This window comes from Macaca mulatta, chromosome 9, assembly GCF_049350105.2.
Source record: "Macaca mulatta isolate MMU2019108-1 chromosome 9, T2T-MMU8v2.0, whole genome shotgun sequence".
Lineage (NCBI taxonomy): Eukaryota > Metazoa > Chordata > Mammalia > Primates > Cercopithecidae > Macaca > Macaca mulatta.
In genome coordinates, this window is record NC_133414.1 from 26,167,899 (window position 1) to 26,190,186 (window position 22,288).

Below are 22,288 nucleotides of genomic sequence, written 5' to 3' on the forward strand. Positions count from 1 at the left end.
AACAGTATTTTGCTGTTTTTCAACAAAGTGCAAGACCTTATTCAGAGAAGGTGGAGTTGGCTAATTAAAGCATGAAAGAGAGACTCCTATTAATTCATTACATTGATTTCTGCTGCCCTACAAAGTTAGGTTTTCTTGGCTGACTGACAGCATTACTATTGAGACACACATACTCATCTCTTTGTTAATTAAAAACACAATAATAAATGTAGTACCCAAACACATTATGGATTTTTAACATTTTTTAAAGAATGATAGTACCACTGTGGAATGTAGTGCTTCTAATAAAAGTGAGGACAAAAATTAAGAGCAGTGTTCAAAAACCTAAATATTAGCCCGAAGTATTTCATTGGCAACTCCCTATTGCTAAAAAATATTCACAAGATTTAATGTGTATCAGAAGCATCAATCACAGATAAAAACACAACACAACTAAATACAGGTAATAATCACACAAGTTCTCTTCACTCCCAACCCTGAGGTTTTAAAATGTTTTCTGACAGCATATATGCCTTTATTTCCACTTCCACATAGAATCTAGGCAAAATATCTATTCTTTAGAAAGTCAAATAATATTGTAGTTTAATACCAAACCTAAATACTGTATATATATTTCACATGAGCAAAATACAGGTGATATTGTTTTCTTCATTCCCAAACTAGAAACAAGATAGCCATGCCGCCAGCAGCAAGGTCCAAATGAAAACGAATTTCACAGCCGTTAAAAAATACATAACCGTCATTGTTAATAAAAGCCAAGTGTGCAACAAACTGGAAATACTGCTTGCTAGCCAAGGACAAGATGTGTCTAAATTCTTGGTTTCAGGACATCTCTTAAATGACCAAAAAATAATAATCATCAAATAACATTAGTTCTCGCAAATAGAATGCAAATATAATGCTAATTAAAGTATTCACAAGACAATGACAAATAAGGCTTCAGGACCACAATACATATTATTATGTAACTGCAATACACATTAAGCAATCACCAGGTTGCAGGTAGGCCTTCCAAAAGGAGTTATTATGGTTTACCGTGATCAGAGGATTGTGGTGTTCTATTTAATCATGCTTTTGCCTGCAAGCAGGTGTTTACAGATGTCAAAAAGTAAAACACTGATTCTAAATGTAAACCTATAGTTCTAATAAATTGTACAGTAATAGCACGCTGTACCTCACAGCGTTTTCTGCATAAACCTTCTAATCCGACATGAAGTAAGCTGCATGAAGCAAGTTTCTCTGCATGCTTTATGAGCCAAAATTTAACTTCTGATTCATTTTTATTAAAATGCCAAAACTCACACACTGACAACCAGACCTTGTTTCAAGGACTATGAAGTTAAAATTTAACATCCGGTGCAAAAGAACGTGAGACGGTGAATGAGGGTTCACTTGGGTATGTTATTGTCTAAAGTAATCCTCAACGCTTCAACGAAAACATAGGCATCTCAAAAGTAAAATTTAAAGGATAACAATATTCAGTCTATTTAATGAACAAATTACAGAAATCGCCAATAATAAACATAGTGTATTCATAATGGAAGTAAATTCCGAATACTTCAATCTCCAAACGCGAGGAGGAAAAAAAAAAAAGGTGAGAGGCAACAGGGTATATGGGTGTCATAAATCAATGTATTGTCTATGATTTCTGTCCTGCCTACTCAAAAATTTTTAGGAAGTCTGGAGTAAAATCTCTGGGTCTTGGGAAGATGCTAGATGCTACCCTAAGCAGCAACGCAACCCACCTGACACCCCAGAGCGGCTCACAGAACTCCAGAGGTGTGAAAGGGAGGGTATAAATAAGAGAACAGCAAAGGCACGAGATTTTTTTCCGGGAGCTGGAATTACGACTCTGTAAGGTCGTTTTCCAGAGCTGTGCTTGAATTGTTCACGGAAAAACACGTCTTTTTCTACCTAAAGCAGAGATCTGCAGCAACAGCAGCCAGGCGCCCACCGTCAGTGCCAAAGAAAGACTAAGTCCCAGGTGCAACAAGCATACTAGCTGCCGTCTCTGCACCCGGGAGGGCAAATCCTGGACACAGACACACAAAACGCTCAAAACCACCCCCAACCAGCTCAATTCCAAATATCTTGGAAGAGGACTGAAGGAAAACGGATACTCAGGTGCCCATTCTCAGGCTTGCAGTACCCACAGCCACAGAGATGGGACAATTCCTGGCTCTGAGGAGTGACCAAGATGAGGACATTCCAAAATGCGGGACGTGTTCTTGCAAAAGAAACACGGGAGTCTCTGGAAACAGACGTGGGCCAGGCTTCACCTCGCTACTGGTTAACCTGGGGCGCTCCCACCAACCAGCTCAAAGCCCCGGGAAGCCCCTAGTGAGGCCCGGTGGCCGGTCACCCCCAACTTGTAGGACACTCAAGACACAGGCCACCGCCCTGCTGGCCAGGAACGCTGGCTCCGCGCTTACCTCGCAGGCCTTGAGCTTGTCACCATCTCCCTCAGGCAGACCAGTCCGACGCGTGGCCATCATTTCATTTCAAATGACAAAGAAGGGACAAATCCTTTGGAATCCACATTGGAGGTGGGGGGGGGGATGCCACCACACACCCGAAGGGGAAGAATTCCGCAAGCAAGCTCCGAGGGGCAGGGCTGGTGAAACAGACAACGTGCCAGGGAATGAAGGTTTTCAGGAAGCGCCTTCAAATGCCTTGCTGATTTCTCGCGACTTCAACTGACTTCGCCTTCTTCTTCCATTTCTGGAGACTTAAAAACAAAGGCGACAGGTCTTCTTGGAAGCCAGTGTCGAGGCCAATTGCAGAAAGCGGTCCCCTTCTTCCCAGTGCCACTCCTGAGTCCTGGAAAAATCCGAACGGGTCGTGAAGGCTCGAGTGTCAGCTCCCAGAGAGATCCTAGGAAAAGGAGAAATTAAAGGGCGTGAACTTTCTCCAGGCGCCTATCACTGTCTTGCCCACAAGTCCACACCAAGTTCGCGTTTCCTCCCTAACAAAACAAAACAAAAAAAAAATTTTTTAACGTAAACAAACAAAAAGCCTATAAATTCGAGGGGGTGTTTAAAAAAGAAAAATCTCAAAACTGCCCAGCGGTTGCGTCAAACACATCAAACACACCTGGCTGTTATGCAGCCTTCAAGAAAATCGTTCCCCATTCAAGTGCATTTTAATTCATGTCTTTCCTGGGCAGAGCAGAGGGCTGTGCACGTTCTTTTCTGCATCACCCAGACAGGGACACTTCGGGGAAGTTTTCTCCCCCACGAGGTTGAAATGGGATCACACTTTTCAAGCCCCCTCCTCGTTCCCCTCCGCCCCCCAAAAACTCAAGCACAAAGCCAGCCTGGCTGGGGCCGGCGTGGGCTCGGCGGCGTCTCCGGGTGACTCGGGCGCCGCCCCTCCGCCCCTCCGCCCCGGCCGGCGTCCCCGAGGAGGCGGCTGTTTTCCTTGGCCCGCGGCGGGGCTGGGTGGGGACGGCCGGGGACGGCCGGGGAGGCGTGCGCGGCCGCGGGTGGGACGCGGGCGCCAATCCCGCTCCGGGGCATGATTCCGAAGCCACACTCGAGCAACTCTGAAGTCACGGCTTTTCCCCCAACTACAACTCGACACGGCTTTCCTTCCCCTGTGGCCACCTAGGGGGGAAAAAAACTAGGAAAAAGCAAACCACCACCCACCTCCCCCACGATTCCCCCGCCCCTTCCTGAGGCGGGTCGGAGACCTCCAGCTCCCAAAGAGAGCGGCCCCAATATGGGCTTTCTCAAAGGTGCTAGGAGCCCCTGGGCGAGACAAAACCGGGGGCCTTACCCTTCCCGCCCGCTCGGGCCAGGCGGCCAAAGCGCGGCGGCGAGCTGGAGCGGGGACGCGGGCCGGGCGCCGGGCCCGGCCGGGACGCGCTAGGCCGCAGGCTCGGTTAATATTCATGAGCGGCCCCGGGCGCCCCTCCTCCAAGGCCGGCCGGCCGGACCCCGGCGCCCGCCGCCGGCCTTTGTGCCCTTCCCTCCGCCCCGCCGCCCGCCCTCGCTCTGCACACGCGGGCGCGGCCCCTCCGCCCCCGCCGGGCGCCCGCCGCGGGCTCCCTCCCGCCCCAAGCCAGCGCCAGGCCGGGTGGCCTGAGGTGGCGGGAAGGGAGAGAGCCTGCGGCGAGCCGGGCTCACCCCGGCCCGCGAGCGCGGCGCCCTCCCGGCTGAGACGGAAAAGAAACCAGACACGCACCAGAGGAAGCGGGACGAGTGGATCCGCACCGGGCTGGCCGGCTCCGGGACAGCGCGCCCCGCCCGGCGTGAGCCGGACCCCGCAGCAGGACGATCCCGCGCTGCCCGCCGCCGCCGCCGCCGCCGCGCTCCGAGGCCGCCGCCCCCGGCCGGCCGCTCCCAGGCACCGCCGCGACCTGCCCCGGCCGGCCCCGGGCTCTCGGCCGCCGCGGGAGGGCGTGGGGCGGGGCGGCGGCCGCCGGACTCTCCCCTCGCCTCGCCGGGCCGGGCCGGGGCCCCGCTCCGGCGCCCGCGAACGCCAAGTGACAGAAGCGCCTCGCTCCGCGGCCGCGCGGAGCTGTTTCCCGGGGGCGGATTTCTCGCTTCTTCCTCCCTGGATCCACCTCCTCCCACTCCACCTCCTTCCCCTCCCCTCCCCAGGGGAGGCTCTGGGGCTGAATATTTTCTGTCTTGAATAACACGGGCCCGGGGAACCGACGCTGGAGAAGGGGGATTACCCGGAGGCCGGAGGGGGGTGCTCGCCTGCCCCCTCCCCGTGGGTCGCGGGACCTACAAGCCCTCGCCCCCCAGCACCCCAAAACCAGGCACACACAACCCTCCCCGCCCCTGCAGTCTCCCAAGCGCTGAGTGGCAGCGTCCAGGGATGGGCTTGCTCCCGGGGAAGGAGACCTGGTGGTAGGCGTCTGGGGTGGAGAGGGGGACAAGCCTATAACAGCGACATCTGCAGACTCGAGGGATCAAAGGTCCTAGACCGGGGGACGGGGACTGGCAAATTGTGCCCCCCCTTTTTTGCAGCGGGCAGGCAATGAAGCTGCGACCAGACGTGGGACTTGCAGATAAGGGAGTGTCCCTTCACGCCTCACAGCAAAATCTCTTCCTGTGGTGGGAAGGGGGAAGTTAGCCAAGCGTTGCTCATTCAGTTCTTTCCCTTTTATAAATTCTGCAGAGCGACTGAGCGAATTTGGCGCGGCTAGCGGAACTGTGAAGAGGCTGCTGCGCTTCTCTGTCCGCCACACTTCAGGTCACAGCCGCTCCGGAGCCGCGGCACAACCGCCTCCCTCCCCACCCAGCTCCCGGGCCTTGTCACAGACCCCGGCAGCTTGCTCCGCCCCACCGCGCCTCACAACATCTCCCGCTGCAAATTGTCCAATCGGGAGACACGATGGGAGAACGCGAGCCAATCAGGGACTGGTTAGTCAGGCTTCCCTCCGCCCTCTTCCCCGCCCCCAGGTGAAGGCCACCGCCCCCTCGGCCTCCCCTTCCCACCCCGCCCGGCTCCTGGGAGGTGGCTCCCCGGCTCCGAACCTCGCGGGTCTGGAGGGGAGTTGCTCGCAGTCGGAGGCAGCGTTTGTCACCTTGTCACCCTCATCCTCGGCCCCTTCCCATACACACTCCTCTCTCCTTTTCAGTGCTCCTGCTGGTGCTGTTGAGGGTCATTTTTATCCTCACTGCGGCGGGGGACTGCCAGCAATTGTGTCTGATCAGCTGCCACCGCCGTCCAGAGGGAAAAAAAAGAGGAACAAAACCTAGAAGCTATGGAGTCCGCTTACCTTTTCCTTCTTTCTTGCTACTCTCCCCTGTAGACTTAGAGTCTTCCCCCGCCCGCCCACCACCTGAGGTCCTGTTTCTTTGTGGGGGACAGGGGAGCGGGGACATAAAGCACGCCCTGCAGCTGGGGCACCTGCGCCTTCGTTTTTACATCTTCCTTAAAGTGGATGGTGCCAAACCAAATCGACAGCTAAATCCTCCGCTTCAATTCGAGGAAAGACGTTGACGAGATCATTTTTAGATGGCCACGAAATTTGCATGTTCTTGACAGCCCGTCACCAAACAAGTCAGCTAACAATCAAGAAAAGAAAAATAGAATAAAATACAAGGAGGGATTGCCAGTCAGATGGTAATTTACTAAATAGCCCACTGGCTGTAGCAGTATCCAGTGCTAGATACTATTGAGTAAATTAACAAGAAGTGAATAGAAATTCAGGGTTCAAGTAGCTCACCGCTTGTGGGTTTATAGAATATGTCCAGAAAGGAAAAACAATTTACAGCACAAAACAACTCCTTACACATGCAAATGTGCATGCACGGCATAAACGGAATACCTAACAGCTAAGGACATTTGGGTTAAAATTTTTGCACTAGAAATTTTTGTAAATGTCGATTGTGAAATTTGCAGTTTGATAAAGGAGAGTAAAATGTGGGCCATGAAAGGAGAAGGAAAAGGAAGGAAAACACATTCTAAAAATTATGGAAAAATAACATAACCTAGAGAGGCAATATTTCTATAAGAGGTAATAAGATGTAAGGACCAAGATTACAATCCAACTCCATTTACCACATAACTTAGCGCGAATTATTACTTATGTGTCTAAGTACTAGAGCTATCAAATTCAACGCCTCCTGCTAGGTATTCCTCTAAAAGCTTTACACAACAAGATAGGTGGGTGGTGAAGGAAGGTTTCAAGCCCAGGGGATCTGGCTCCAGAGTCCATTCTTTTATTCACAATACTATACTAGGCTGGGCTCAGTGGCTCACGCCTGTAATCCCAACACTTCGGGAGGCTGAGATGGGAGGATTGCTTGAGTCCAGGAGTTTGAGACCAGCGTGAGCAACATAGGGAGACCCGTTTGTACAAGCAAAATGTTAGCTGGGCGTGGTGGCATGCGCCTGTAGTCCCAGCTGATTAGGAGGCTGTGAGGCAGGAGGATCGCTTGAGCCCAGGAGTTCAAGGCTGCAGTGAGCTATGTCCAAGAGTGGCACTCCAGCCAGGGCAACAGAGCCAGACTGTGTCTCAAAAAAAAAAAAAAAAAAAAAAAGATAAAACAACAGTATACTACCTCTTAATATGGGTTTTTAATAATAACAGCTAACACTTAACTTACTATGTGTTAATTATTGTGGTCTTTCAGTGCCAATGTACCTCTACTCCTGGGACAAATATAATCGTGATGTTCCAAAATTTGGGAATGTTTTTAAGAACTGTTACGATAAGTTACTCTCTTAGGTGTCTCACGCGTATTAGGCTATCTGGATGGAGAGTGCAAAAGGCACATAGTTAAAATTTGAAAAATTTATCTGGGCTTCCACTGGGCCTCTGAGTTGTAACAGCACCCTCCCTATCTTGCTGGACTGTTGAAGAGAATCAAATGAGATATAGATGTGAAGAAACTTTTAAGGCCAGGTGCAGTGGCTTATGCCTGTAATCTCAGCACTTTGGCAGGCCCAGGCAGGAGGACCGCTTGAGCCCATGAGTTCGACAAGCCTGGGCAACATAACGGGGTCCTATCTCTATTTAAAAAATTTTGTTAAGTTAGCCAGGTGTGGTGGTCAATGCCTGCGGTCCCAGCTACTTGGAAGGCTCAGGTGTGAGGATCGCTTGAGCCCGAGAGATCAAAGCTGCAGTGAGTCTTGATCACGCCAGCGCACTCCAGCCAGGGCAACAGAAGACACTTTTAAAATGTAAAAAAAAAATTATTTCAATTAAAATATTACAGACTGAGCATGGTGGCTTATGTCTGTAATCCCAGCTCTTTGGGAGGCCAAGGCGTGCGGATCACTTAAGGCCGGGAGTTCGAGACCAACCTGGGCAACATGGTGAAACCCTGTCTCTACTGAAAATACAAAAATTAGCCTGGCGTGGTAGCACGAGCCTGGAATCCCAGCTGCATGAGAGGCTGAGGCATGAGAATCTCTTGAGCCCGGGAGGCAGAGGTTGGAATGAGCTGAGATTGCACCACTGCACTCCAGCCGGGATGACAGAGCGAGGACTCTATCTCAAAAAATAAAATAAAATATGATTATGAAGCAGAAGTTTGTACTATTTCCCCAACAGCAACCCTACTGTTTATAACATTTTATTGTTACTGTTTAGGAATATATGAACCCAGTTAAAAATTAGGTCTATTCCTTTCTGAAGCCATGAACAAGAATATTTTAATATCAGCTCTCATTTGGACGCTTTTGCTTGTTTGTTTTGTTTGTTTTTGTTGTTTTTGAGACGGCGTCTCACTCTGTCACCAGGCTGGAGTGCAGTGGCACAGTCTCGGCTCACTGCAACCTGTGCCTCCTGGGCTCAAGAGATTCTGGTGCCTCAGCTTCCTGAATAGCTGGAACTACAGGCACACGCCACCACACCAGGGTAATTTTTCTTTCTTTTTCTTTTACCCCCCCCCGCACCCCGCTGCACCCCCACCCCCCCCACCCCCGTAGAGACAGGGTTTCGCCACATTACCCAGACCGATCTCGAACAACTGACACCTCAACCTCCCAAAGTGCTGGGTTTACAGGCGTGAGCCACCGCGCTTGGTCATTTGGATGCTCTCTGACCAGACCAAAGAGTGAGTGTGGCACCCCTATGCATCTGGAAAGAGGAAGCCTACAGCTGGTTTTCCTCCATTCCAAAGGCTAATCGGCTTAATTGCTGGAGGGTGCAAGCCTTTGGAATTCTCTTTAGCTGCCCATGGTGGACATCTCACTTGTGAACACCTCCACCAGAGGGAGGGCAAGGGAAAGGAAAGGGGGCCAAACTTCAGTCATGTGGCTATGAGTTAGTTTCAGTAAGAGATTTGGTGAAACAATAGGTTTTGGGGCCATTGTAACTGAAAGGAGATTGAAACTAACTGGTTGCTATCTTGATAGTTTTCTTTATCCTCAAATATCATGGATAAGCAAGAGCTAACAGTAATTCTAGCGTTGTTTGCTTTGAAAGGCTATTGTCCTCCTTAGAGTATAGCTAATAAATGTGTGGGTTTCCTATAATCAAACTTCTTGGAGTATCCTTTGAAATAGCCTCTGAAATTACCATAGCTATATTAATAAAAACAAGGAAGTTTTATACACTAAAAACTAAGCAAGACATTTTTGAAGATGGGAACTGTATCCTTGAAAGGTAAGTGTTGGCTTTGCTAACCACATAATATCGTTTTGGTGAATGATTATCAAGGGAAAAAATGTCAAAGCCAGAAATAGAGTCAAAGTATCCCAGTCCCTGATGTGGAAGGTCATTCTATGATAATCTATGAATGATTTCTACTCTGAATATGTTAACAGAAGCTGGCAATTCTGAGAAGCACAAGTGTTTCCTAGTGAATCCACAAATGAAATTTGCAATTTGGGTGAAGCATTTGCAAAACTATGTTAAGACCAGTGGCCCTCAGAGGAGTAAGGGGTTTTCTTTTGCTGGTTTTAGGAAAATGCTTTTGGATTTTATTTCTTATTCACACATTACCAAAAGACACATTACCTACTAATATTACTATGAAAAAGCAAAAGACTTTTTTTTTTTTTTTTTTGAGACAGAGTCTCACTTTGTCATCCAGGCTGGAGTACAATGGTGTGATCTTGGCTCACTGCAACCTCTGCCTCTTGGGTTCAAGCGATTCTCGTGCCTCAGCCTCCCCAGTAGCTGAGACTACAGGCATGCACCACCACACCCAGCTAATTTTTGTATTTTTTAGTAGAGACAGAATTTTACCATGTTGGCCAGGCTGGTCTTGAACTCCTGACCTCAGGTGATCCACCCACTCAGGCCTCCCAAAGTGCTGGGATTACAGGCGTGAGCCACCATGCCTGGACAAAAAAGTGAAAGATTTTCATATTGAACTGAATAGCTACAGAAATCCCACCACACTTGCAAGGCATTTAACTATTGTAATTGAGAGAAGGGAATGATTCTCCATCGTCAACAATTTCTAGGATTCTTCCTTCATCTCTTTTAAACAAATAATGTAAATGATTTACTAATTTATTGTTCTGCATTTGCTAAATTTATATCTTATTATTTCTCTTCACATGATTACTATCTTTGATGATTAATTTCTAGAAGGCAATGACATTATTTAATTCATTATATACGATGCCTAGTAAAGTGCCACACACAATAAATATTCTTAAATAATTTCTGTGCCCTCAGTGTATTGTCATCTTTTCCTTCTCTGGACTAGAGTATTAGTGTTTATTTTGGGTTTTTTGTTTGTTTCTTTCTTTCTTTGTTGCCGTTACTTGATTATAAATAGTCTTCTTTTGTTACATGGATATATTGTGGGAAAAAAATAAATCTTATTTAGCTAAATATTATCTCCTTTTTTATCTAGATTATAAACTTCTCTAGAGGAGATTCCTGGAGCTTTTACTACTTTCACATCCCCATAATATCTACCACATCTTTTACACATAGAAATTACTACAGAATTATTCAAGAAATAAAAGATGGTTGTGTCACTATTATTGATAAATATTTATACCTCAAGAAATTCCTGGCTGACCAATAACAGTACAGGTCACAGGAAAATATATATATAGGCCTGTGTGAATATGCCTAAAACAAAGAGTGTAAATTATAAGAGGTGTCCAGAAAGAGAATACTTGGTATGGGCCTCAACTTTCAGAAATGCCACATTTTACCTCCCTATAGAAACTTCTCTGGCTGGGTGCAGTGGCTCAAGCCTGTACTCCCAGTACTTTGGGAGGCCCAAGTGGGCAGATCACTTGAGGTCAGACGTTTAAGACCAGCCTGGACAACATGGTGAAACCCCATCTCTACTAAAACTACAAAAATTAGCTGGGCATGGTGGCACGCGCCTGCAATCCCAGCTTACTCGAAAGGCTGAGACAGGAGAATTGCTTGAACCCGGGAGGCAGGGCCCAGCCTGGTTGACAGAGTGAGACTCCATCTCAAATAAATAAACAAATAAATAAACTTTACCGCCGGCGATTTAGCTGTTTTTCAGCCATAAGACCATCCTAAAAATTAATATCACTTGCATTTTGGCAGAAACTATAAAATTTCACCCCAAAGCTTATCCATAATCATATATCAAAAGTTTTCTTTAGATCCAAATTATTATTCAGCATTAGAATTTCCATAATTAAAATTTAGTGGTATGCTAGTCATAATCATCAACATTCTTAAGTTTATTTATGTTTTAAGAAAAAATATGAATAAAAAAATCCATGTGCAAGTTTTTATTTCATCCTAAGAATCGTGACTTTCATTTATAAGTATTCCAACTTTGCTTAAAAATATGAGACCAGTTTTTAAAATGTTTCCACCCACCCAACTAAATATGAGTTGGAACATTGTGAAAATACCGTGCAATCTGGAGAAACCCATATTACAACTGGAGAATTGAAGTATGTTTTTATCATTTTGGAATGGAATGCTAAATTCCAACCATTTTAACTAGGAAACTGTGCTAGCAGTGGATTTTTAATATCATAGGCCTAATCCAAAGTAACCAAATCTTTTCATCAAAAAAAATAAAAAGTTCCAGCCTTCCCTTTCATCATCATTGAGCAGAATTAGGAAAGACACCTAAAGACTTCTCTATTCCTTGATTCAAGAACCTCTGAGTATCTTTCAATATTGTCCAGCACTGTAGATTCCATTCCTCTATTCCTATAATTGCCTGCATTCCTTATTAATCCAAAAGTCAACTAACCAAGGCTTCTTCCCCCAGATAGGAGAAGATTGCAGGACGATATGTGGTAATTCACATCTGGGCTTAAGTAGGATAGATGGCAGGCTTACATAACCTTTCTCCTCAAAGATTTTTTCAATTATATTTTAATTTTTAAAAATTGCAATGTAAAAAAGAAAAAAAAAAACACAAACTATGAAGGGGCCCAATCTCATACCATTTTGTATGAACCCATTCTCATGCCTCCTTCCAGCTTTCTTCTGTGGCTCCTCATTGCTTGAATCCAACAAGAAACATGGGGTCCTCAAAGATAATTCATCCACCCTGTTTATTTCAATATAAATAGAAATTTTAAATAGTAAATATTCATCAAAGATGAATGAAAAGGAAATAAGACTGATATAAACATTTTAAATTGTGATATTGGGGAAGAGATGAAATAAAGAAATATATTCTTGTGTCTGTTGGCTGTATGAATGTCTTCTTTTGAGAAATGTCTGTTGAAAAAATGCTCATCATCACTGGCCATCAGAGAAATGCAAATCAAAACCACAATGAGATACCATCTCACACCAGTTAGAATGGCGATCATTAAAAAGTCAGGAAACAACAGGTGCTGGAGAGGATGTGGAGAAATAGGAACACTTTTACACTGTTGGTGGGATTGTAAACTAGTTCAACCATTATGGAAAACAGTATGGCGATTCCTCAAGGATCTAGATCTAGAAGTACCATATGACCCAGCCATCCCATTACTGGGTATATGCCCAAAGGATTATAAATTATGCTGCTATAAAGACACATGCACACGTATGTTTATTGCGGCACTATTCACGATAGCAAAGACTTGGAATCAACCCAAATGTCCATTAGTGACAGATTGGATTAAGAAAATGTGGCACATATACACCATGGAATACTATGCAGCCATAAAAAAGGATGAGTTTGTGTCCTTTGTAGGGACATGGATGCAGCTGGAAACCATCATTCTTAGCAAACTATCACAAGAACAGAAAACCAAACACCGCATGTTCTCACTCATAGGTGGGAACTGAACAATGAGATCACTTGGACTCAGGAAGGGGAACATCACACACCAGGGCCTATCATAGGGAGGGGGGAGGGGGGAGGGATTGCATTGGGAGTTATACCTGATGTAAATGACGAGTTGATGGGTGCTGACGAGTTGATGGGTGCAGCACACCAACATGGCACAAGTATACATATGTAACAAACCTGCACGTTATGCACATGTACCCTAGAACTTAAAGTATAATAATAATAAATAAATTTAAAAAATAAATAAAGAAAGAAAGAAAAAAGAAAAAATTGATTTCTTACAGTTATAGAGGGTGAGATGTTCAAGGCAGAGGGGCTGCCTCTGGTGAGGCCCTTCCTGCTGATGAGAATCAAAAAAAAAAAAAAAAGAAATATATTCTAAAAAGAAACGATACATTATGGAGGAAGATTAACCCCAGTAAACAGAAGAAATATAGAGACAAATGTTTCATACCCTGAAGAAAATAAAATATATCAAAAGAGAAATCACAAGAGAATGAATGAAACATAAAAGATGTTAGAAGGGCTAAGAGAAGGTATTGAGAGGGAAAAGTCATACCGTTGCAGAAACAGCACATGAATTAGAAATAAGAAGAAATAAGAAATGTCTGGCTGGGCACAGTGGCTCATGCCTGTAATCTCAGCACTTTGGGAGGCCAGCTTGGGCAACACAGTGAGATCTCATCTCTAGTTTTAAAAAATAAAAATAAGAAATATCTAGCAGAAAATTGCGGGATGGATGACGGATTTTTTTTTAAAAGCACATCAAATAAAAAGGAAAAGGATAAAGATTAAAGTGATTAGACAGGAGATGAAAACATAGAAGACAACAGAAATCTGATTTAGAGAAATTGATGTCTCTGAAAGAACTTACAACTAATGAAACTAAAAAAATTTTTTTTCAAAGATATATATACGATGGTAGCCTGCTAAATGTTCCCCCAAATCTGTTCTCTCCTTCTCCTGTAATAGTAGCATTTTAGGCACCTGGTTAACAAGCTAGACTTTCGATCTAGGTGTGTCTGGGTGTGGCCATGACTAAATTCTAGGCAATGAAATGTGGGCAGGAATGATTGTGTGTCACTCTGGAAGCCTTCCCTTGAAAGGCCTAGATCTGTGCCTTCCTAGACCCTTCCCCGATTCACAGTGACTGGAGACAGGGTTGCCAAGTTTAGCAAATAAAAACAATGAGCACACAGTTCAATTTGAACGTCAGATAAACAACAGATAACTTTTTAGCATAAAAAAGCCTGGTTCAAATTGGTGTTTGAAACAAAAAAAAGAAAAGAAAAGAAAAAAGAAAAATGTTGCAGGCAATAAACAAATCAGATTTTAGTGTGTGTCTCATTAAAAAAAAATACTGTTGGGCACAGTGACTGACACCTATAATCCCAACGCTTTGGGAGGCTGAGGCATGAGGATTCCTTGAGCCTGGGAATTCAAGACCAGCCTGGTCAACATAATTAGACCCATCTCTACAAAAACATTTAAAAATTACCTGGGTGTGGTAGCTAATTTTTAGCCCAGGCTATTCTTGAACTCCCAGCCTCAAGCAAGCCTCACACCTTAGTCTCCCAAAGTTCTGGGATTACAGGCATGAGCCTCTGCACCCAGTCTTTCAGCTGCTTTTAAATGTGAATGACCACATGATTCAATCTTTAAGTCACATTATTTGTTTTCTTCAAAATTTTTCATATCAATTAATGCTCAGAAAAATTTTTAGGTGAATAATGGTTTTGCTTTGGGTCAGTGATCAGCAAACTTTTTCTGTAAAGGGCCGGATAGAAAACATTTTAGGCTTTGCAGTGCCACACGAACCTCTGTTGCAACTACTCAACTCTGCTATTACAGTGCTAAAGCAGGGATGGACAACATATAAATGAATGAATGTGGCTGTTTTCTATAAAACTTTATAACAGAAGACTGGATTTGGTAGATGTGCCACAGTCGGCCAACCCCTGCATTAGGTAATTCACTTTGATTTGCTTGCAGGATTTCTTTTCTCTTTTGAGACAGAGTCTCACTCTGTCACTCAGACGGGAGTGCAGTTGCTTGATCTCGGCTCACTGCAACCTCCACCTCCCAGGTTCAAGCAGTACTCCCGCCTCAGCCTCCTGAGTAGCTGAGACTACAGGTGCCCACCACCACGGCTGGCTAATTTTGGTATTTTTAGTAGAGGCAGGGTTTCACCATATTGGTCAGGCTGGTTTCAAACTCCTGACCTCAAGTCATCCATCTGCCTCGGCCTCCCAGAGTGCTGGGATTACAGGTGTCAGTCACTGTGTTACAGGCTGGAGTTACAGGCTGGAGCCACCTTGCCTGGCCAGATTTCTTTTCTTATACCAAAGTTTAGTAACTTCCTCCAAGTCACTATTCCGTTTTCATAATCCCTGAAACATGGTAAATTTTTTTTTAATTAAAAAGAAGTTTTTTAATAGAGACAGTGTCTCACTATATTGACCAGGCTGGTATTGAACTCTTGGGTTCAAGTGATCTCCCTGCCTGGGTTTCCCAAAGTGCTAGGGTTACAGGCATGAGCCACTGCACCTGGTCAATCCTTTCAATCCTTGGAATTGCAAGAAAGTTTTCACATATTGGTTAGGACAAAGGCTAAGCTCTTGCACCAAAAATATTTTTTAAATACCACAGTACTTGTGTATAGAAGTGACTACAAACAAAGTTATGTCTTTTTCAGGTAATGATCCCAAAGTGTGCTCTTCAGGCCTGCCACAATAGCTCCATTGTCTTCCATAGGTGGTTTCATCTCTGGGTCAAAGGCAGATGCTCCAGTTCTATCTCCTGTAGGGTTCTCAAATAAAATATAGGATACCCAGTTCCACTTGAATTTTATTTATTTATTTATTTGATATGGAGTCTCCCTCTATTGCCCAGGCTGAAGTGCAGTGGCACAATCTCGGCTTACTGCAATCTCCGCCTCCCAGGTTCAAGCGACTCTCCTCCCTCAACGTCCTGAGTACCTGGGATTACAGGTGCACGCCACCACGCCCAGCTAATTTTTTTTTTTTCTGTGGTTTTAGTAAAGACAGAGTTTCACCATGTTGGTCAGGCTGGTCTCGAACTCCTGACCTCGTGATCCGCTCACCTCGGCCTCCCAAAGTGCTGGGATTATAGGTGTGAGCCACCATGGCCAGCCCCTCAACTCTAATTTTAGATAAATGACAAATACGTTTTTAGGATAAATTTTGTTGTTGTTGTTTTTGAGACAGGGTCTTGCTCTGTTGCCTAGGCTGGAATACAGTGGTGCCATCACAGCTCACTGCAGTCTTGACCTTTTGGACTCAATCAATCCTCCTACCTGAGCCTCCCAAGTAGCTCAGGGACCACAGACATGCACTACCATGCCTGGCTAATATCTTTTTAATTTTTTTGTAGAGACAGGGTCTTGCTATGTTGCCCAAGCTGGTTGTATGTTATTTAATCTGCCTTAAATAATGGTTTGAGTGACCAAATAATTAGTAAAAAAATGAAAAAACAAGCTACAGTCTATCAGAAGATATATGCAACTGATATGACCCACCAAGGATTTATTTATTTATTTGCAATGGAGTCTCGCTCTGTCGCCCAGGCTGGAGTGCAGTGGTGTGATCTCGGCTCACTGCAACCTCTGCCTCTCCAGGTTTAGGTAGTTCTCTGCCTCAGCTTCCAGAGTAGCTGGGATTACAGGCGCATGCCACGATGCCCAGCTAATCTTTTGTGTTTTCAGTAGAGACGGGGGTTTCACCGTCTTGGCCAGGCTAGTCTTGAACTCCTGACCTCCTGATCCACCCACCTCGACCTCCCAAAGTACTGGGATCACAGGCATGAGCCACCGCGTCCGGCCTCCCATCAAGGATTTGTAACCTGAGCCTCCATAAACCAGTAACTAAAATAGAAAAGATGAATAGGCAATTTATGAAAGAGAAAATACATGTTTTCACCAAACATAATAAAAGATGCTCAGTATCACTGAAATCAGGATAATGCAAATTAAAATGATAATGAGACCAATTTCAAACCCATCAGACTGGCAAAAATCAGTCTGAAAACAGCAAAAGCTGAACTGTTGACGAAAACAGAAACTCTTCAGGTGGAAAATACAAAACCAGTAAATAGGTGGAGTATAGTGGCTCTGGCCTGTAATCCCAGCACTTTGGGAGGCTAAGGCAGGCAGATCACCTGAGATCAGGAGTTCAAGACCAGCCTGGCCAACGTAGTGAAACCTCATCTCTACTAAAAATACAAAAATTAGCTGGGCATGGTGGTGGGCGCCTGTAATCCCAGCTACTCTCAGGAGACTGAGGCAGGAGAATCACTTGAACCTGGGAGGCGGAGGTGGCAGTGAGTTGAGATCATGCCATTGCACTCCAGCCTGGGTAACAGAGTGAGACTCTGTCTCAAAACAAAACAAAACCAGTAAATGGCAACTCAAGTTGCTCAGGTCCCAAACCCTGAATAATTGGAAATGACTAGCTCCACTTAGAAATTCAAGAGGTCTCAAATTAAAGACACCCTAATCTGCCCTTGCCACATTAAGTGTCAATTCTGTTTGTACTGTTGCTCCAGACCAAGAACTTCAAAACAGCCTTGACCCCGCTTTCTCTCCCACCCTACAGCCCCACATCAGTAAACTCTGTCAGCAACACCATCATATTATATCTAGAATCTGATCACCTCCACAGCGATCACCCGAATCCAAGCAAAGTCATCGGTCACCTGGATGAGATGACAGCCTTCAGCTAGTCTTCTGCCCTGTCTTTATTAGTGTCGACTCTCAACACAGGAGCCAGTGCAACCCTTTTAGAGCCTAAATCAGGTCTTGTCTCTTCTTTGCTTCAAACTCTCTGATGGCTTCCCATTTCACTCAGATAAAAAGCCAAAATCTTTACAGTAGTTTACTTCATCCTGCTGATCCACCTCCGGGCTATACCAATCTGCTTAAAGTTCATCAGGCACCCAGACTTTCCCCCACACCTGTCACTCACCTACTGTTTGCACCTGTTATTCCCCAAGGCTAGACTATGCTTCTCCCTGCCAGATATCCACTCTCCTCATTTGATTCAGGCTTTTGCTCAAACAGGTCTTCCCTAACCCTCCTACTTAAAATAGCACCATAGTCACCTACCTGACTCCACCCCACCCCAATTACCCTTTCTCTCCACCTCCACCCCTTATACATACCTTATTTAATTTTTCAAAAAGCACTTATTGCCACATATTGTTTTATATTTTATTTATTGCCTATCCTCTCAGCCTAGAATGTAAATCTCCGAAGAACAGGAAGCAAGTCTATTTTATTTATTGCTATATCCCTAGTGCCTAGAACAAATCCTGGCATATACTAGACATCCCATAGAATATGAATTGAAGAGTTTGGGCACAGCAGCTCATGCCTGTAATCTGAGCGCTTTGGGAGACCCAGGTGGGAGGATTGCTAGAGCCCAGGAGTTTCAGGTTGCTGTGAGCTATGATTGCACGGATGCACTCCAACCGTGGTGGTAAGAGTAAGACCTGTCTCTGAAGAAAGAGAAGAGAAAAGAAGAGGAAAAGAAAAGAAAAAAGGAAAGAAAGAGAAGAAAAGAAAAAAGAAAAGAAGGAAAAGAGAGAAGAATGTGCCATAAACCCAGAGGCTTCCTGGGAGATGGCAATTTTTTTTCTAGATCTTTAACTCTTATGCAATTTAAATGTTTCTGGGGCATAAATAAATTATCTAAAATCCTTTATCTAAAGCATGAATGATAAATATACGATAGAAATGACCAGGTGTGGTAGCTCATGCCTGTAATCTCAGCTCATGCCTGTAATCCCAGCACTTTGGGGGGCTAAGAAGGGAGTATTGCTTGAGGCCAGGAGTTCAAGATAAACACATAACAGAAAAAAAAAAAAATACCAGAAGACAGAAGACAATTTCACATGAGAATGATTTTTTAAATCCCAATTAAAATATTACTATTAACCTTAAATAATATATTAAATGTACTCTGGATGGAAGTTCATTACATAAATGGAACTATTGTTTGAAATTAGGACATTGCTCCATTAAAAAAAAAAAAGTCGGTTTTATTATTGATGAAGCTGATAGGAAAACCCAGCTTTCAATGTGAGCCAATTAGGTTTAGTAATCCTCCCCCTAAATTACAAAGACTCCAGCTGTCTTGGGCCCAACTGAACCACAGGAGGTAGTACCCCTGCGTCTGAAACTGTCCCAGTTGTCCCACAGAACTGATATTTACAAGTTTTTTTTTAAATAAACATAAAAGTTGACCCTCCCAGTCTTGAAATTTGAAACCCATTTGTCTTATCCGAGTTCTTTTCTTAGGAAATCAACCCTCAGGCAAGGAATTGAAACTCTTCAGATCACTGCATCCAGACTTAGAAGACCCCTCATCCAACATGATTGCTTCCTTACCCCTCCCTAATTCTTGCTTTCCCATCTTCCCTGCTATATAAGCTCTCCAATTTTAGTAGATTAGGGAGATGGATTTGAGACTTTCTCCCATTCTCCTGTAGCACCCAATTAAAGCCTTCTTCTCTAGCATTAAAAGTAAGGGGAAGGCTGGGCATGGTGGCTCACACCTGTAATACCAGCCTTTGTGTAAAAAGTGTTTTCACGGGCCAGGCGTGGTGGCTCATACCTGTAATCTCAGCACTTTGGGAGGCCGAGATGAGCAGATCACGAGGTCAAGAGATTGAGGTCATCCTGGCCAACATGGTGAAACCCTGTCTCTACTAAGAATACAAAAATTAGCTGGGCTTGGAGGCACAGGCCTGTAGTCCCAGCTACTTAGGAGGCTGAGGCAGGAGAATTGCTTGAATCCGGGAGGCGAAGGTTGCAGTGAGCCAAGATAGGGCCACTGGACTCCAGCCTGGCAACAGAGTGAGACTCTCTCTCACACACACACACACACACAAAAGGAATGGGAAAAGGCTGGGCACAGTGGCTAACACCTGTAATCCCAGCACTTTGGGAGGTTGAGGTGGGCAGATCACTTGAGGTCAGGAGTTCCAGACCAGCCTGGCCAACATGGTGAAACCCCGTCTCTACTAAAAATATAAAAACTTACCTGGGCATTGTGGTAGGTACTTATAAACCCAGCTACTCTGGAGGCTGAAGCAGGAGAATTGCTTGAACCTGGGAGGCAGAGGTTGCCGTGAGCCGAGATCATACCACTGCACTCCAGCCTGGGCAACAGAGCGAGACTCTGTCTCAAAAAAAAAAAAAGGGGGGATGGGAGTCTCAGTGACCAGTTGACCATTTCCACTTGAAGGCTGTGTGACATGGGGGATGGAGTGACCAGAGAGAAGACATTGAAAAGGCAGAATAGTGGTGAAGAGATGTATGGCTGAGAGAGGGGCTGTATTTTCAGCATGTTTCTATAAAGGCAAAACACTAGGGGTGGGACTGTCTCAAGAAGATTGGGGTGTTCTTTCTGTATGATGCTTGAAGAAAACCTTCTACAAAGAGTTGTAAACACTTTTTGGGGGGGGCACGGTGGCTCACGCCTGTAATCCCAGTCAGTACTTCCAAAGAGAAAAATCTTATGTAATCAACATTACCCTTGAAAATCCTTTAGGAAGTGAAGATGGATACAATGTTACCCAATAGGCCCCTACTAGTGTTTCTCCCAGCAAGAGAGTCATTGTTTCTTCAATTGCATGCGGAATAAAATGGATATCTAATAGCAGGATTAACCTTAGGACAGGCAGATGAGATGCTTCCCAGACTGCTACCAAGGAAGGATATGTAGACTCATGTCTCTCATCTCATTTTCACTTTCAGTTGAAAGCTTTTGAAGAAAACAGACAGTGTCACCTGCACTACACAAATTGTTATTATTCTCTATTATTTAAAGAGGGGTGTATTGCAGTTGAATTTGAGTAAATTAAGGGAATGCATGCTGCAACTCCATTTTGGGAAATGTACTCTGAGACTTTTCAGTGCTACGTATTACCTTGATTAGGCAAGGAAGCTATTTCAGAGGGAGGGAGGAGTTTTTCCAGTAGTATAAAGAATTGGACCTATAATCCTAGCACTTTGGGATGCTGAGGCAGGCAGATCACCTGAGATCAGGAGTTGGAGACCAGCCTGGTCAACATGGTGAAACCCTGTCTCTACTAAAAATACAAAAATTAGGCGTGGTGGCAGGTGTCTGTAATCCCAGCCACTCAGGAGGCTGAGGCAGAAGAATTGCTTGAACCCAGGAAGCAGAGGTTGCAATAAGCCAAGATCATGCCACTACACTCCAGCCTGGGCAACAGAGTGAGACTCTGTTTCAAAAAACTAAAACAATAATTGAAGAAAGGCCTTTCTGCAGAAATATATAGAAAGGTAGATCTTGAGACAGAAAAGACAGTCCAGGAACTGGACTGTGCCAGAGAGGGCCTTGTGAGGAGTGTTTGATTTCTTCTTCTTTTGCCTTAGGTTCTGAAAATAGCTATATTTTGCCTCCTGTTTAAAAGTTCCTCTGCCTACATTGTAATTCTCTCTCTCTCTCTCTCTTTTTTTTTTTTTTTTTTTTTTGAGATGGAGTTTTGCTGTTGTTGCCCAGGCTGGAGTGCAATGGTGTGATCTCAGCTTACTGCAACCTCTGCATCCTGGGTTCAAGCGATTTTCCTGCCTCAGCCTCCCAAGTGGCTGGGATTACAGGCATGCACCATCACACCCCACTGATTTTTGTATTTTTCATAGAGACGAGGTTTCACCATGTTGGTCAGGCTGGTCTTGAACTCCTGACCTCAAATGATCCACCTGTCTTGGCCTCCCAAAGTGCTGAGATTACAGGCATGAGCCACTGTGCCTGGCCTGTAATTCTCTTTTTATGGGACAAGGTCTTGCTCTGTCACCCAGGCTGGAGTACAGTGGCATGATCATAGCTCATGGCAGTCTTCAATGCCTGGGCTCAAGGGATCCTCCCACCTTAGCCTCCTGAGATGCTGTGACTACAGGTGAATGCCATCACACCTGGCTGATTTTTTTTTTTTTTTTTTTTGAGACAGGGTCTCACTCTATCACTCAGGCTGGAGTGCAGTGCCATAATCTCGGCTCACTGCAACCTCCACTTCCCAGGCTCAAGTGATCCTCCCACCTCAGCCTCCTGAGTAGTGGGAACTGTAGGCATGCGCCACCACAGTCAGCTAATTTTTGTACTTTTTGTAAAGATGGGTTTCACCATGTCACCCAGGCTGGTCTCAAACTCCTGAGCTCAAACAATCTGCCTGCCTTGGCCTCCCAAAGTGCTGGGATTACAGGCGTCAGCCACCACACCCGGACTAATTTTTTAATTTTTCATGAATTGGCGGGGTGGGGGGTCTTGTTGTGTTGCCCAGGCTAGTCTTGAACTCCTGGCCTCAAGCAATTCTCCCACCTTAGCCTCACAAAGTTCTGACATTATAGGTATGAGCCACGGAGCCTGGCTGTAGTTCTCTTTAGTTAGTTGCATAACTTCAGCAAACCTCATGTACTCAGGTGGAGTGTTGTCAAAAACCAAAGGATTGGGCAGTAAATGGAAATTTGGCCTTCCCTAAATCATCCCTCCACTCAGCATGGCCGTAGAACCTTGTGTCAAGAAAGGTGAGTAGGACAAGGTATTTTGGGCCGGGCACAATGACTCACACCTGTAAAACCAGTG

The 22,288-nt window shown here is 45.0% G+C and overlaps 1 protein-coding gene across 7 annotated transcripts in view; it reads right to left on the bottom strand.

The window, feature by feature from the left end:
• The window catches only part of ARHGAP21 (Rho GTPase activating protein 21), a 133,771-nt gene extending 129,487 nt beyond the window's left edge, over window positions 1-4,284 (bottom strand). For 6 of the 7 annotated variants that reach the window (XR_013397725.1, XM_028853422.2, XM_077945222.1 and 3 more), the window contains exon 1: window positions 2,433-2,874. Coding sequence is in view for 6 of the 7 variants with exons in the window: in XM_028853422.2 (XP_028709255.1) it covers window positions 2,433-2,495 (63 nt within the window). In the remaining variant the exon portion in view is untranslated. 7 annotated transcript variants of the gene reach the window in all.
• Window positions 4,285-22,288: the final 18,004 nt, after the last annotated feature.